Source organism: Theropithecus gelada, chromosome 11 (assembly GCF_003255815.1).
Source record: "Theropithecus gelada isolate Dixy chromosome 11, Tgel_1.0, whole genome shotgun sequence".
NCBI lineage: Eukaryota > Metazoa > Chordata > Mammalia > Primates > Cercopithecidae > Theropithecus > Theropithecus gelada.
The window spans coordinates 125,517,148-125,531,598 of NC_037679.1; the positions used below are offsets into that span (position 1 = coordinate 125,517,148).

At 40.5% G+C, this 14,451-nt stretch overlaps 1 protein-coding gene across 2 annotated transcripts in view; it reads right to left on the reverse strand.

The window, feature by feature from the left end:
- AMN1 (antagonist of mitotic exit network 1 homolog) overlaps positions 1–14,451 on the reverse strand; it is a 60,696-nt gene that overhangs the window by 26,263 nt on the left and 19,982 nt on the right. For both annotated transcript variants that reach the window (XM_025403012.1, XM_025403013.1), the window contains exons 2-5: positions 13,274–13,406; positions 5,848–5,992; positions 1,446–1,663; positions 1,067–1,123 (exon numbers count right to left, since the gene is read on the reverse strand). In XM_025403012.1, the coding sequence (XP_025258797.1) occupies positions 1,067–1,123; positions 1,446–1,663; positions 5,848–5,992; positions 13,274–13,406 (553 nt within the window). The remainder of the gene's footprint in view (positions 1–1,066; positions 1,124–1,445; positions 1,664–5,847; positions 5,993–13,273; positions 13,407–14,451) is intronic.

Sequence of the window (14,451 nt, forward strand, 5' to 3'; positions counted from 1 at the left end):
TTTTTTTTTTTTTTTTTTTTTTTTTTTTTTTTGAGACGGAGTCTCGCTCTGTAGCCCAGGCTGGAGTGCAGTGGCCGGATCTCAGCTCACTGCAAGCTCCGCCTCCCGGGTTCATGCCATTCTCCGGCCTCAGCCTCCCGAGTAGCTGGGACTACAGGCGCCCGCCATCTCGCCCGGCTATTTTTTGTATTTCTTAGTAGAGACGGGGTTTCACTGTGTTCGCCAGGATGGTCTCGATCTCCTGACCTCCTGATCCGCCCATCTCGGCCTCCCAAAGTGCTGGGATTACAGGCTTGAGCCACCGCGCCCGGCCGGATGAACACAAATTTAAGAGCTTTTTTAGGCCGGGTGCGGTGGCTCACTCCTGTAATCCCAGCACTTTGGGTGGCCAAGGCGGTCTGATCACCTGAGGTCTGGAGTTTGAGACCAGCCTGGCTAACATGGTAAAACCCCGTCTCTACTAAAAATACAAAAATTAGCTGGTGGCACACGTCTGTAATCCCAGCTGCTTGAGGGGCTGAGGCACAAGAACTGCTTGAACCTGGGAGATAGAGGTTGCAGTGAGCCGAGACCATGCCACTGCACTCCAGCCTGGGCAACAGTGCGAGACTCTATCTCAAAAAAAAAAAAAAAAATTTTTTTTAAATGATCATACAATGTGGCTATCAAGAAAAATAGGATGACAGGATGTCAAGAGAATTAGTACTCCTGGTAGAAATATCATTAAGACCTGAAATCCTATTATAAATAATATGACTTTACACTGATAAACATTCATAATCTTCATCCATAATAAGCTGATTCTTAAATCTGTTAGCAGCTAAAACTTCTGGGAAATAAAGCCTTTTATTGGAAGTAAAATGAGTTTTTATTTTAAAGCACCTTTATTTTATTTCCTAACTTAACAGTTTTTATTTACTCTGGCAATAAAGAGATACAAACCCCACCAACAAAGTCCCTTAAATATTTAATTGATAAAGCATTGGTTCTCTGCTAGGTTTTAAAAATAATTTCTGAGAATATAAACATTTAATCACCACCATCTTTATAATTATTTTTAAATTACCTCTAATTTCTTGGCACAAGGTCCACTAACAAGTGCAATCACACCACTGTCAGATACCTAAGCAAAGGGAAAAAGAAACACAGTCCATGAATCCAGACAATGGAAGTAGAATTTTCTAAAATGTATTCATTATTTAGATATCGTCTTATTGCCTCCCATTCATCAAACATGTGTTTTAGCCATATATAACTTCCACCCTTGTTACTTAATTGAGAGGAATATGCCAAAATATATCGCAATTACTTAACCACTAAAAGCATGAAGTGGTCAATAGTTTCAACAAAAACAAAATGAACTAATTGTTGTATGTTCTCATTAGTCATGAAAACACATTTGGTAAACACATAGTCCATATGTTTGAAGCCTATATGTCATTTACCTGAGTAGCTGAAAAGTCAACACACTGCAAAAATGGGCAGTTTTTTCCTAATGCATGTAAGGACACATCAGTAATACTTAAGCAGCCACCTAAATCGATGATCTTTAGCAGCTGGCAATTGAGTGCAAGAGCAACGACTCCTTCATCAGTGAGATTGCAGCATCTTTTCAAAGAAGCTTCATGTAGGTATGAACAAGATGAAGCCACAGCTTTTATTCCTGGGAGAAAATATAATTATGTATCAATAAGCTATATGTATGTATATGTAGACATGAGAAATGTGACTGATTTTCATTTTAGCAATCACCAATTCAGTGTTAGCCCTTTTCAAAGTAGTCCACCTGTGAGGATATACTGATTTTCCAGTGATGCTGTCATTATTCAGAACTCTCTTGGAATGTTTCGGGAATTTTCTACACAGTCTGTAGTATCAGCAATTAATGGCAAGGCTTTATTGTCCACAGGTTGAATTGCTTTTAGGAAATAGCCAAAAGTCATTCAGAACCCAATTAGATAGTTAAATAGTAGGCGATTCTCCTTTTGGTTAAAACAAAAATTTTCAAGTAATCAAGTTAATTTTCTTGTGGACTTTGGAGGGAAACCAAAAGTTAAACTGCACAAATGGTTTCAGTCATGGTCTTCATGCTTACGGTTAGAAATTTATAGCTATGCCTATGTATTCTCTCTTCCTCCACTTTGACTGTTCTCAAAAGTGAATTTATTTTCTACCACCATGCTCATTCTGTTAGCCTGGACCAACCTTACATTTTTCTGATGGTCAAAAAAGAGAAGTCTTTAAATCCAGTCAAACTGATATAAGTGTACACTGGAGATGGGTGCACATAAATAAAAGAGTACTTTGGGGATCCTGGGCCCTTTGGTCATAAACAAACATAGTAGCACTGTCAAAAGATACCTTTATGGGGCCAGGCATGGTGGCTCATGCCTGTAATCCCAGCACTTTGGGAGGCTGAGGCGGGTGGATCACAAGGTCAGGAGATCGAGACCATCCTGGCTAACACGGTGAAACCCCGTCTCTACTGAAAATACAAAAAAATTAGCCGGATGAGGTGGCGGGCACCTGTAATCCCAGCTACTTGGGAGGCTGAGGCAGGAGAATGGCGTCAACCCGGGAGGCGGTTGACCCGAGATCGGGCCACTGCACTCCAGCCTGGGCGACAGAGCAAGAGTCCGTCTCAAAAAAAAAAAAAAAAGAGGGATACCTTTGTGGGCAAAACACACAGAAGGGAATATGGTAAATTCATGAGCAGGTCATTCCTACTGTTTTCCATATCTTAAGAACGAACTTTTTTTTTTTTCTTAAGACCAGTTATTTTATTTACCAGTGTCCAGCATGGAAGTTGTGATACAATAAGAACTATATTTGACCTTTGTTCTCAGTCCCTGACATAGAGCTCCAAAAAGCCTTGGAATTTCCTGAGTGATAGGAGTACCTTTTGTTAGTCATAATAAGCCCCTTTTGGTCACACCTAAGTTTAGGCTAATGAGGTGACAGCACAGGACCCTTAGACAGCCTAAGGTTGGGGCCTGTCTCCAGAAAAATCAAGTGATTAGAAGGTCAGAATATTCAGCTCAGTCCACAGACCTTTGGCGAGGTGGGGGTCAGGGACAGCAGGGAATAGGGGATGGGGATTAAGCTCTATAAAAACTCTTGGGATGGATGTGGTGGTTCACACCTGTAATCCCAGCACTTTGGGAGGTTGAGGCAGGCAGATCACAACGTCAGGAGTTCAAGACCAGCCTGATCAACCTGGTGAAACCCCGTCCCTACTAAAAATACAAAAATTAGCTGGGCATGGTGGTACGTGCCTGTAATCCCAGCTACTCAGGAGGCTGAGACAGGAGAATCGCTTGAACCCGGGAGGTGGAGGTTGCAGTGAGCCGAGATTGCACCACTGCACTCTAGCCTGGGCAACAGAGCAAGATTCCCTCTCAAAAAAAAAAAAAGAAAGAAAAGAAAAAAAAATTCTTGGCCAAGGGCAGTGGCTCATGCCTGTAATCCCAACACTTTGGGAGGCCGAGGCGGGCAGATTACTTGAGCTCAGGAGTTTGAGAGCAGCCTGGCCAACATGGTGAAACCCCGTCTCTACTAAAAATACAAAAATTAGCTGGGCATGGTGTTACACGCCTGTAATCCCAGCTACTCCAGAGGCTGAGGCAGGAGAATCTCTTGAACCCAGAGGTGGAGGATGCAGTGAGCTGAGATGGCACCACTGCACTCCAGCCTGGGCGATAGAGTGAGACTCTGTCTCAAAAAAAAAAAGAAAGAAAAAGAAAAGAAAAGGAAAAAAAAGGAAGAAGAAAAAACAAAAAACCTCTTGAACAAGGAGACTTGATGAGCTTCTGTGTTGGTGAATGCATCCACATGCTGGGAGGGCAATGTATCCCAAGTCCACGGGGACAGAGGTTCCTGCGCTTCCAGACCTCACCTTATGTACTCTTCATCTTGCTGTTCATCAGTGTCCTTTATAATCTTTTAGAATAAACTGGTAAATGTAACAAAAGTGATTCCCTGAGTTTTGTGAGCCATTCTGACAAATTATCGAATGGAGGAGGTCATGGAAACCCTCCAATTATAGTTGGTCAGTCATGTGTACCAGAGGCCTGGTCTTGCAATTGGCATCTGAAGTGGGGATAGTCTTGTGGGACTGAGCCCTTAACTTGTGGGATCTGATGCTAACTCCAGGTAGTGTCAGAATTGAATTAAATTGTAGGGCACCCAGATGGTGTCCAGAGAGTTGGAGAATTGTTTGGTGTGAAAAAATCCCACACATTTGCTGTCAGAAGTGTGGTGTGAGTGTAGAGAAATGTGGTTTTATTGAAGAAGTTCTTTTTAGTGAGTTATTATTTATGTAAACATTTTAAAACTTATGCTTGTTTGCAATATTATGAATATCCTAACTTGCTAACCAAGATGACTGCAAAATATACTCAACTACCCACAGAATTTTCCGGAAACCTAAGTAGGCCAAAAAAGTCCTCCTTTCTTATATTGAAAAAAAAAAGAAAAGCCTGGGCAACATAGTGAGACCTCGACTCTACTAAAAATAAAAAATTAGCAGGGGATGGTGGTGCACACCTGCAGTCCCAGCTACTTGGGAGGCTGAGGTGGGAGGATCGCTTGAGCCTGGGAGGTTGAGGCTACAGTGAGCCAAGATTGTGCCACTGCATTCCAGCTTGGGTGACAGAGCAAGACACTGTCTTAAATAAATAAATAAATAAATAAAAATAAATATTAATGCAAACCAAATATTGAAAAAAAGAGATCTATGGGGGAAAAAAGGTAAAGATTTACTAATTCATGTAATAGTGACACTGAACAATGCAGTTTGTCTAGCTATTAAAAACTATGCATTACACAAACTGATAGGAGAATACCTGGTAACTTTACTCTGATGATTAATTCTTTTGTAATATGGCATCAAAAAAGCCTTAACAAAATATGAACTGGTCATTTCTTGTTCCACTATACCAGGCAAAATATTTAAAATATAGACATACGTATCCATTTTTTTTTTTTTAGTTTTAATTTTAATTTTATTTTTTTTGAGACGGAGTCTTGCTCTGTTGCCCAGGCTGGAGTGCAGTGGCACAATCTCGGCTCACTGCAACCTCCACCTCCCAGGTTCAAGCAATTCTCCTGCCTCAGCCTACCAAGTAGCTGGGACTACAGGCACATGTCACCATGCCTGGCTAATTTTTTGTATTTTTTAGTAGAGATGGGGTTTCACTGTGTTAGCCAGAATGGTCTCGACCTCCTCACCTCGTGATCTGCCCGCCTCAGCCTCCCAAATTGCTGTGATTACAGGCGTGAGCCAACACGCCCAGCCTATTTTTTATTTCTTTGAGACAGAGTCTCCGTGTCACCTAGGCTGGAGTAGTGATGCAATCTCGGCTCATTGCAACCTCTACCTCCCAGGCTCAAGGGATTCTCCTCCCTCAGCCTCCTAAGTAGCTGGGACTACAGGGTGCACCACCATGCCTGGCTAACTTGTATTTTTTGTAGAGACAAGGTGGGGGTGGGGGACAGTTCACCATGCTGGCCAGGCTGATATCGAACTCCTCGGCTCAAGCCGTCTGCCGGCCTCCCAGCTAAAAAAGTGCTGGGATTACTGGCATAAGCCACCTAGCCTGGCCCATGTTTATTTTAAATATGTTTAAAATACAAGGTAGTGACTTACCCACTGTCTTTCTTAACTTTGAGCACTGCTTATAAGCAAGAATTCTAACTTGGATTATTTTCTTAGTCTGAGTGTTTTTACTGATAAACATAATTTGTATTTCTTTGACTTCTTCATACTCTCTTTTGACGTATTTTCTCCCTTACTCCACCGTTTTACCACATAGTGAATAGTAATCTACACAGTGTTAATAAATGTACCTTCTGAAGTTACAGAAACTCGGTTCCCTTTTGAAGAATTTAAATTTAATTTCTTCAGTTTTCTACAGTTAGACAAGTGCAGGAGAGCAGCATCTGATATATCGCAGCTCCGCAGGTCTAGAGTTTGGACTTCAGGATGTAAAATCTGTAACAAATAAGTGATTTTGAAAAAATTATTTCTTTCTATAAATATAAATGTTCCATAGTCAGTGTTTTGGCGGTCATAACAGACAAGTGGCTGATGTAAAATACAGCAAAGAATACAGAAGCGTATCCATGTGGAGACAGACGCATCAAGCAGGGGAAACCACATCTGCTTCCAGCGGGAGGTGCAGCTTCCAGTGCCAGCAAAGTCCTTCTTGGGACACAAAGTACTGTTGAGATGGCTAATTCAGGGAAAGGATCCGTAGACCTGAGAAGCTTAACCAATGTGGCAGTGAGTAATAATCTTCTGGTAGTTGCTAGCATTAGAGACTCTCCCTATGTGCCTCTGTGCTTAGGAAGTATGAGTCTTTAATCACTTGTAAACCAAGTGCTTACAGAGCACTAGTATTGCTTATCTAGAACATTTACCTTCTGTATCATTATTTTTGGGAGCTAATACAATACCCCAGTATTACTGGGTGTTTTCTTGAGGTTGACAAATAATAGATGAATTCCTAAGCATTCTGAGCTCTTTCCTTGGGAGTATGTTTCTGTTCTTTTTTTCCAAAATAGAAATGGCTTTACCTTTCTGAAAATAAAATAATGTATTATTATTGTAAAGCATTCAATTTAGAAAAATTATAATACATTAGAAGAATAATGATTTCTATTTATTAGATGCTTACCAGGAAAGGTACTGTCATATACATTATGTTATTTTTTATTTTATTTTATTTATTTTTTGAGATGGAGTTTTACTCTTGTTGCCCAGGCTGGAGTGCAATGGCACGATCTCGGCTCACTGCAACCTCCGCCTCCCGGGTTCAAGCGATTCTCCTGCCTCAGCCTCCCAGTAGCTGGGATTACAGGCATGCACCACCACACCCGGCTAATTTTGTATTTTTTAGTAGAGACGGGGTTTCTCCATCTTGGTCAGGCTGGTCTCGAACTCCTGACTTCAGGTGATCCACCCACCTCGGCCTCCCAAAGTGCTGGGATTACAGGCGTGAGCCACAGTGCCTGGCCTACATTATGTTATTTAATATTCTCTCTCTCTCTCTCAACCCTCGCCCCCCGCCCCCCGCCCCCGCAAGGGATTGGTCATTGCCGTTTTACCAATGGGAATTAAGACCCTGAGAGCTTAAGCAGCCAACATAAAGAACATAGCCAAAGGAGCAGAGCTGGGATTGGAACCCAGGTCCTTTTAATTCCAAAGCCTAAACTTTTGACCTCTATAACTAAAATTACCCATAATACCAATACCCAGAGATAAAATTATATTAGTTTTTTAAAAATGTTAGATTGGGGGTACACATGCAGGTTTGTTACAGGGATATACTGTGTGATGCTGAAGTTTAGGCTTCAACTGAACCCATCACCCAAATAGTGAACACAGTACTTGACAGGTAGTTTTTCAACCCTTGCTTCCCTTCCTCCTTCCTCCCTTTTGAAGTCCCCAGTGTGTATTTTTCCCATCTTTATGTCTGTGTGCACCGAATGATTAGCTCCCACTTATAAGTGAGAACATGTGGTATTTGGTTTTCTGTGTCTGCATTAATTCACTTAGGATAATGGCCTCCAGCTGCATCCATGCTGCTGTAAAGGACATGGTTTTATGGCTGTATATATTCATTTTGATGTTTTTTGAGTTTTAAAAAACCCTTTGAAGAACAACAGGATCAGATCACATATAAGATGAGCACTTTTTATAAAATCAATAGATTGTAGTTGTATATTATTCCATTTTCTGCAAGTACCATAACTTATTAAATGCATCCTACACTGGCAAACACTTGAGCTGAACATTTAGGTGGTTTTAGGTAGGCAATGTTGTGCCATGATTAAGAACATGTGCTTTGCAGGCAGACTGTCCAAGTTGGAACCCTATGATTGCGATCAAGCTCAGTTTTCTCTCTGTGCTTTACTAGCCTTATTATTATAACAGGATATGTTGTGAGAAATAAAGGTGTCTTGCTTATAATATATGCTATACATAACTATGCTTATTATCATAAATTATATTATAATGAATATACCTGTGTACTTTTCTATTATCTCCCTGAGATTTCTACAGGAAGTAAATTGTTGAGTTAATAATAAGCAAATCTTTAGAATTTGTAATAGTTAATGCCAAACTGTCCTTCTAAAAGGTTTTTTTAAATCAATTTACACTCTCACTAGCAGGAGATAAAAGTGACAGTTTCTCCACACTATTGCTAACATTGGGTTTGGGGATTTTTTTCAAGTCTCTGCCAAACTGAAAGGCAAACTGTCACTTTGATGACTAGCAAGGTTAAATATCCTTTGATATGTTATTGGAGATTTGTATTTTTTCCTCTGCGTAGTTCCTGATTCTTCTGGTTTTTTATTTGGTTGTTTTGTTTTTTTCTTATTGGTTTGGAGGGATTCTTTATATTGTCAAGATAAAAAAGCCCCTAGATTTTCATACATATTGTAAATATTTTTCCAAGTTTTTGACTTCGTTTCTTTTTTTTTCCTTCTTGCCATAAGGAAGTCTGTATTTTTAAGTAATCAAACCCATCCATCTTTTTTTTCTTGGTTTCCAACTTTGGTATCATGTTTAAAAAGGCCTTCTCCATCCAGAGAATACAAAAAGATTTACAAAATACTTCAAAAACAGCCATCCAAAGATGTGTGTAACTTTGTAACAGATGCTGTATCTGGCTTTTTGAATAATGTCATAAGCAGGACTCTTGTTAAGAATGGAGTCTAGAGGGAGAGTACCCAGAAAAATCATGTCTTATTTTTCTATTTCATTCACCCTCTTCACCCCTCCTTTTTAATTCAGCTAAAATTAGGTTTAAAAAATAGTAAGGATTGCCATCAAACAAAAACCTAAGTCACTGATGTATAAGCTAAAGGGACACAAAGAAATGTGGATGGTGGAAAAGTGAAGAAAACCACCATTTTTCCACAGTGTCATAATGGTTCATCTACGAGTCACATATAACATTACATACTTTAACAGAACCATCAACAATAAGAACCCGGAGATATTATTCTACTTCCACAGAGCCAAGCAAACTACACTACTAAGATATCTATGTTCAAATGCAAGCTAACATGAAGAAAATAAATCATTATAATAAAGGTATATCAGGTTAATGCAGAAGAAACGTTAAAGACACGTTGAAGTGCAATTCCAATGTGAAGTCACAGGGTTGGTCACATGCTCTAGCATGCAGGCTGGGCACAGTGGCTCACACTTATAATCCTAGATCTTTGGGAGGCCAAGGTGGGCGGATTGCTTGAGCCCAGAGGTTCAAGACCAGCCTAGGCAACATGGTAAAACCCTGTCTCTACAAAAAACACAAAAATTAGCTGGGTGTGGGAGCGGGTGCCTGTAGTCCTAGCTACTCAGGAGGCTGAGGTGGGAGGGTCACCTGAGCCCAGGAGGTTGAGGCTGTGGTGAGACATGATTATGCTACTGCACTCTACCCTGGGTGACAGAGTGAGACCCTGTCTCAAAAAACAAACAAACAAAAACCACAGAAAAATACATGCTGGAGTGCTATCATCACAGCTTGCTTCCTTTTGATTACAGGCTTTAGGCAGAAGGTGAAGTGAAGTCAGAGCTGTTGTGGAGTCCTAATTAGGGAAAGGGAGTCAGGCTGGCAGGACCAGGGGAAAACAAATAAACTATAGGTCTGCCTTTCTTCATGGTCCAGAACATATAAACAAAAAGAGAGGCTGGGCGCGATGGCTCATGCCTGTAATCCCAACACTTTGGGAGGCCGAGGTGGGTGGATCACAAGGTCAGGAGATCGAGATCATCCTGGCTAACACAATGAAACCCCGTCTATACTGAAAATACAAAAAAAAAAAAAAAATTAGCCGGGCAGGGTGGCGGGCACCTGTAGTCCCAGCTACTCGGGAGGCTGAGGGAGGAGAATGGTGTGAACCTGGGAGGCGGAGCTTGCAGTGAGCAGAGATTGCACCACTGCACTCCAACCTGGGCGACAGAGCGAGACTATGTCTTTAAAAAAAAAAAAAAAAAAAAAAAAAAAAAAAAAGGAAGCAGATAAGCTATGGGTCTGCCTTTCTTTATGGTCCAGAACATATAGCCTTCCTGCACAGACAACGTACATAACTCACAAACTTCCTGCTTACCACCAAACACTGATTTATCATCAAACACCTTGGCTGACAGAAGGATGCAAGTTAGCTCCCTGCTACCTTGGAATTGTCAATCAGCCCAAGTTCCATTCTATAAAATCTCCAGCAAGCCTTTGTCTCCTGGCAGTTGGGTCCTCTCTTGCTGGTTCTGCCCGTTGCTCCCTTGCAATGTATTTTCACATATTATCTAATAAATCTGCCTTTCTTTACCAACAACTGTCTTGGTAAATTATTTTGCCACCATCCCACCAGCCCGGATAGTTACCGCTCACCCTCAACAGCAATTGGCAGTTCTAGTCTCTGCAGACTAGATGGTGATGGCTGCAGAGTGGTGATGGCTGCAAATCCAAAGACAATATTTAAATGTAAGTAGTGTAGAAACTACTATCATTTTCAATTTTTGAAACACAAATAGCAAAAATACAAAAGATAACACAGGAGTAGTATTGAAGGAAATTATCTACTCTGCTATTTAATAACCTTTAAAAATCAGGGGCTGAAGGTTAAGCCCTAATCTGAGGGGCTGTTTAGCAGAAGGAAGAGTGATTAACTATCTTTTTCTGGTGCTTGGGGCTCTCTGCCTTGCAGCTCATCACTCCAGACCCTCTCCAGGCCTCCACCTCCTATGTCAGCTCAATAGGGCTGAAACAGACTTGGGTCTTGCCTCCTTTACTCTTACCACTACCAGAGAGTATACAGAGATATGCTCACAGGCCAAAACAAGACACCTAGAGAGCACCACTATTTCAAAAGAAAAACAAAGATTACTGATTCCATCAGGAGCAGAGGAATTAAAACAGAGAGGCCAAAGATGTTAATAAGCATATTATTATGCTAAAAGAAATAACAAAAGATTAATAAGATAAAACAATAAGAAACCATAAAAAGGTGAATCGGAAATATTAAATATGAAAATATAGCAGTTGAAAAAAGAACAGTATAGATGAGAAGAGTGATTTTTAACTACTGGTCATTATCCATGAATGGATTACAAAATCAGTTTAGCAGACTGTGATCAATATTTTTTCAATAAAATAAGACTAAATAGAATACAATTAAATAAAAAAGACCAAAATGTACTACACATTATATTGTTACACCTAAGTGTGGTTTGTGTACTAGAGTCACAATGTAACATATATTTGTTATTGTGAGTCTTGACTAAAAAGTTTTAAACCTTTTGAAAACATGGAGGTCAAGGGTACAGGTACCATGAAGACAAGTGTGTATGGAAGGCTAATGGGAGCTGGCCAGAGCAACACCATTTTGTTCCTGAATGTCATTCTGCAACTGCTTGACTGTAGAATGTAGTTGCTAATGCCGCAGATGAAATTGCTGCCACTTGTGAAAAGACTATGCTATGCTGATGACTGAACTTTTTCCAAACCCCTGAATCAAGGATTTCTGCCTAGAAACCCTTATTCTAACTAATGAATTGTTTGATAACCCTCTCCCACCTTTCTCTTTAAAAGACCTCATATATCTCTTAAGACATATGAATTAAATAGTTAGGACATGATTTCAGATGCCTCTGGAATCTGTGTTCCTTGAATTCAATTCTATAACCACCAATAAACCTTTTTGCTTGGATTTTCAGTCTCCATGACTCTGGTTGACACAAGAGAAGTAACTGAGACAATGGTAGAAGATTTTTTAGGAACTATTACATGTTGCAGGAAGTCAGGGACCCCGAACAGAGGGACCAGCTGGAGCCACGGCAGAGGAACATAAATTGTGAAGATTTCATGGACATTTATCACTTCCCAAATAATACTTTCATAATTTCTTATACCTGTCTTTATTTTAATCTCTTAATCCTGTTATCTTCATAAGCTGAGGATGTACGTCACCTCAGGACCACTGAGATGATTGCATTAACTATACAAATTGATTGTAAAACATGTGTTTGAACAACATGAAGTCAGTGCACCTTGAAAAAGAACAGAATAACAGCGATTTTAGGGGACAGGGAGGACAACTATAAGGTCTGACTGCCTGTGGGGTCAGGCAAAAAGAGCCATAGTTTTCTTCTTGCAGAGAGCCCATAAACGGACGTGCAAGTAGGAGAGATATTGCTAAAATTCTTTTTCCTAGCAAGGAATATTAATATTAAGACCCTAGGAGAAGAACTGCATTCCTGGGGGGAGGTCTATAAATGGCCGCTCTGGGAGTGTCTGTCCTATGTGGTTGAGAAAAGGGCTGAGCTATGCTCTGGTCTCCTGCAGTACCCTCAGGCTGACTAGGATTGGGAAACCCCAGCCCTGGTAAATTTGAGGTCAGACCGGTTCTCTGCTCTCAAACCCTGTTTTCTGTTAAGATGTTTATCAAGATAATATGTGTACTGCTGAACATAGACCCTTATCAGGAGTTCTGATTTTGTCCTTGCCCTGTTTCCTCAGAAGCATGTGATCTTTCCTCTGCTTTTTGCCCCTTAACATATGTGACCTACTCCCTGTTCGTACACCTCCTCCCCTTTTGAAATCCTTAATAAAAACTTGGTTTTGCGGCTCAGGTGGGTATCACGGTCCTACTGATATGTGATGTCGCCCCCAGTGGCTCAGCTGTAAAATTCCTCTCTTTGTACTCTTTCTCTTTATTTCTCAGACTGGCCGACACTTAGGGAAAATAGAAAGAACCTATGTTGAAATATTGGGGATGGGTTCCCCTGATAATTACATATGGACATTTTGGTTATCTGGAAGGAAAAAAAAACCCTTATACTTTATAATATTCTAAAGTGCAGGCCAGGCGTGGTGGCTTACACCTGTAATCCCAGCACTTTGGGAGGCTAAGGCGGATGGATCACTTGAGCTCAGGAGTTTGAGACCAGCCTGGGCAACATGGTGAAACCCTGTCTCTACAAAAAAATGCAAAAATTAGCCAGGCATGGTGGTGCACACCTATAGTCCCATCTACTCAGAAGGCTGAAGAGGGATCACCTAAGTCCAGGAAGCGGAGGTTGCAGTGAGCTGAGATTGCACCACTGTACTCCAGCCTGGGCAACGGAGCATGACCCTGTATCAAAAAAAAAAAAAAAAATTAAAAACGATGACCAGTCTTACCATATACCATTGTTCCAAAAATCTAAAACCATATCTAAACAGAAAATATAATATGCTTGCTTTACAGTTATTCATATTCTTACCTCACTTATATTTGAATCTGTTATCCGTCCCTGCATGCTCATTATTTTAATCAGTCTGTCTTTTATGTTGGGAGGCAAAGGCTTAATGTCTGTGAGATATCTGGAAATATTCTTCATGAAGCACCAAAGGCATCTGAAATACAAATACAATACAGTAAATCACACTGGGCCTGTACTGATTCCTAACACTTGTCTTAATGCTATTTGTTAGCACTTAGCCCTTTCATAAAAGTGTGTACATTTTGGCTGGGTGTGGTGGCTCACTCCTGTAATCCCAACACCTTGGGAGGGCCAGGCAGGAGGATGGCTTGAGCTCAGGAGTTTGAGACCAGCCTGAGCAACATGGTGAAACTGTCTCTACCAAAAAAAAAAAAATTAGCTGAGCATGGTGGTGTAGGCCTGTAGTCCCAGCTACTTGGGAGGCTGAGGTGGGAGGACTGCTTGGGCCCCAAAGGTCGAGACAGAAGGGAGCTGTGATTGTGCCACTGCACTCCAGCCTGGGCAACAGAATAAGATCCTGTCTCAAAAAAAAAGTGTATACATTTTATATTAATACTATATTTACAACTTTAGCTCTGCAAGCTTCAAAAACCTAGTCTCTATTAAATTACGGACAAGATGCTCTTCCTCTACAATTTTTTTCTATGCATACCTCATTTACCAAAATGCATTTTAAATGACCAACAAGAGTGTTTTTCCTAAGTGTCTAATTTCTAAGACACATACTCCTAAATAAGCATTATACTGGGACCCACTAATTGAAGTTTTATCTGTCAATCCAGCAAACTTGTTTTCACTATTTTTCTTGAATAGTGGACAATGAAATCACTAGAGAAAGAACCATAATCACAAAGATTCAGCAAATACTACAAATCACAGAGATATCAAACTTAGTGCCAGGGTTGTACAGGCAGAAAGCAGAATTATCAGGCAACAACCAAGAATCTTATGACCAACATACCTTATCTGTGGACTGAAATTCCAACCGTCTGAAAAACTCATACTTTAAACAAACAAATATAAATCTTATTAATTCACATATATAAAACTTTACATTCATGAGTGAATGTGATCATATAACCGTGATTAATTTTTTAGCGCAATTTTAATGTTTTCTTTTTCCTCTTTTGGTTGCCTACACAGTTTCCTCTCTTGTCCTTCCCCCTCCATTAGTTTAG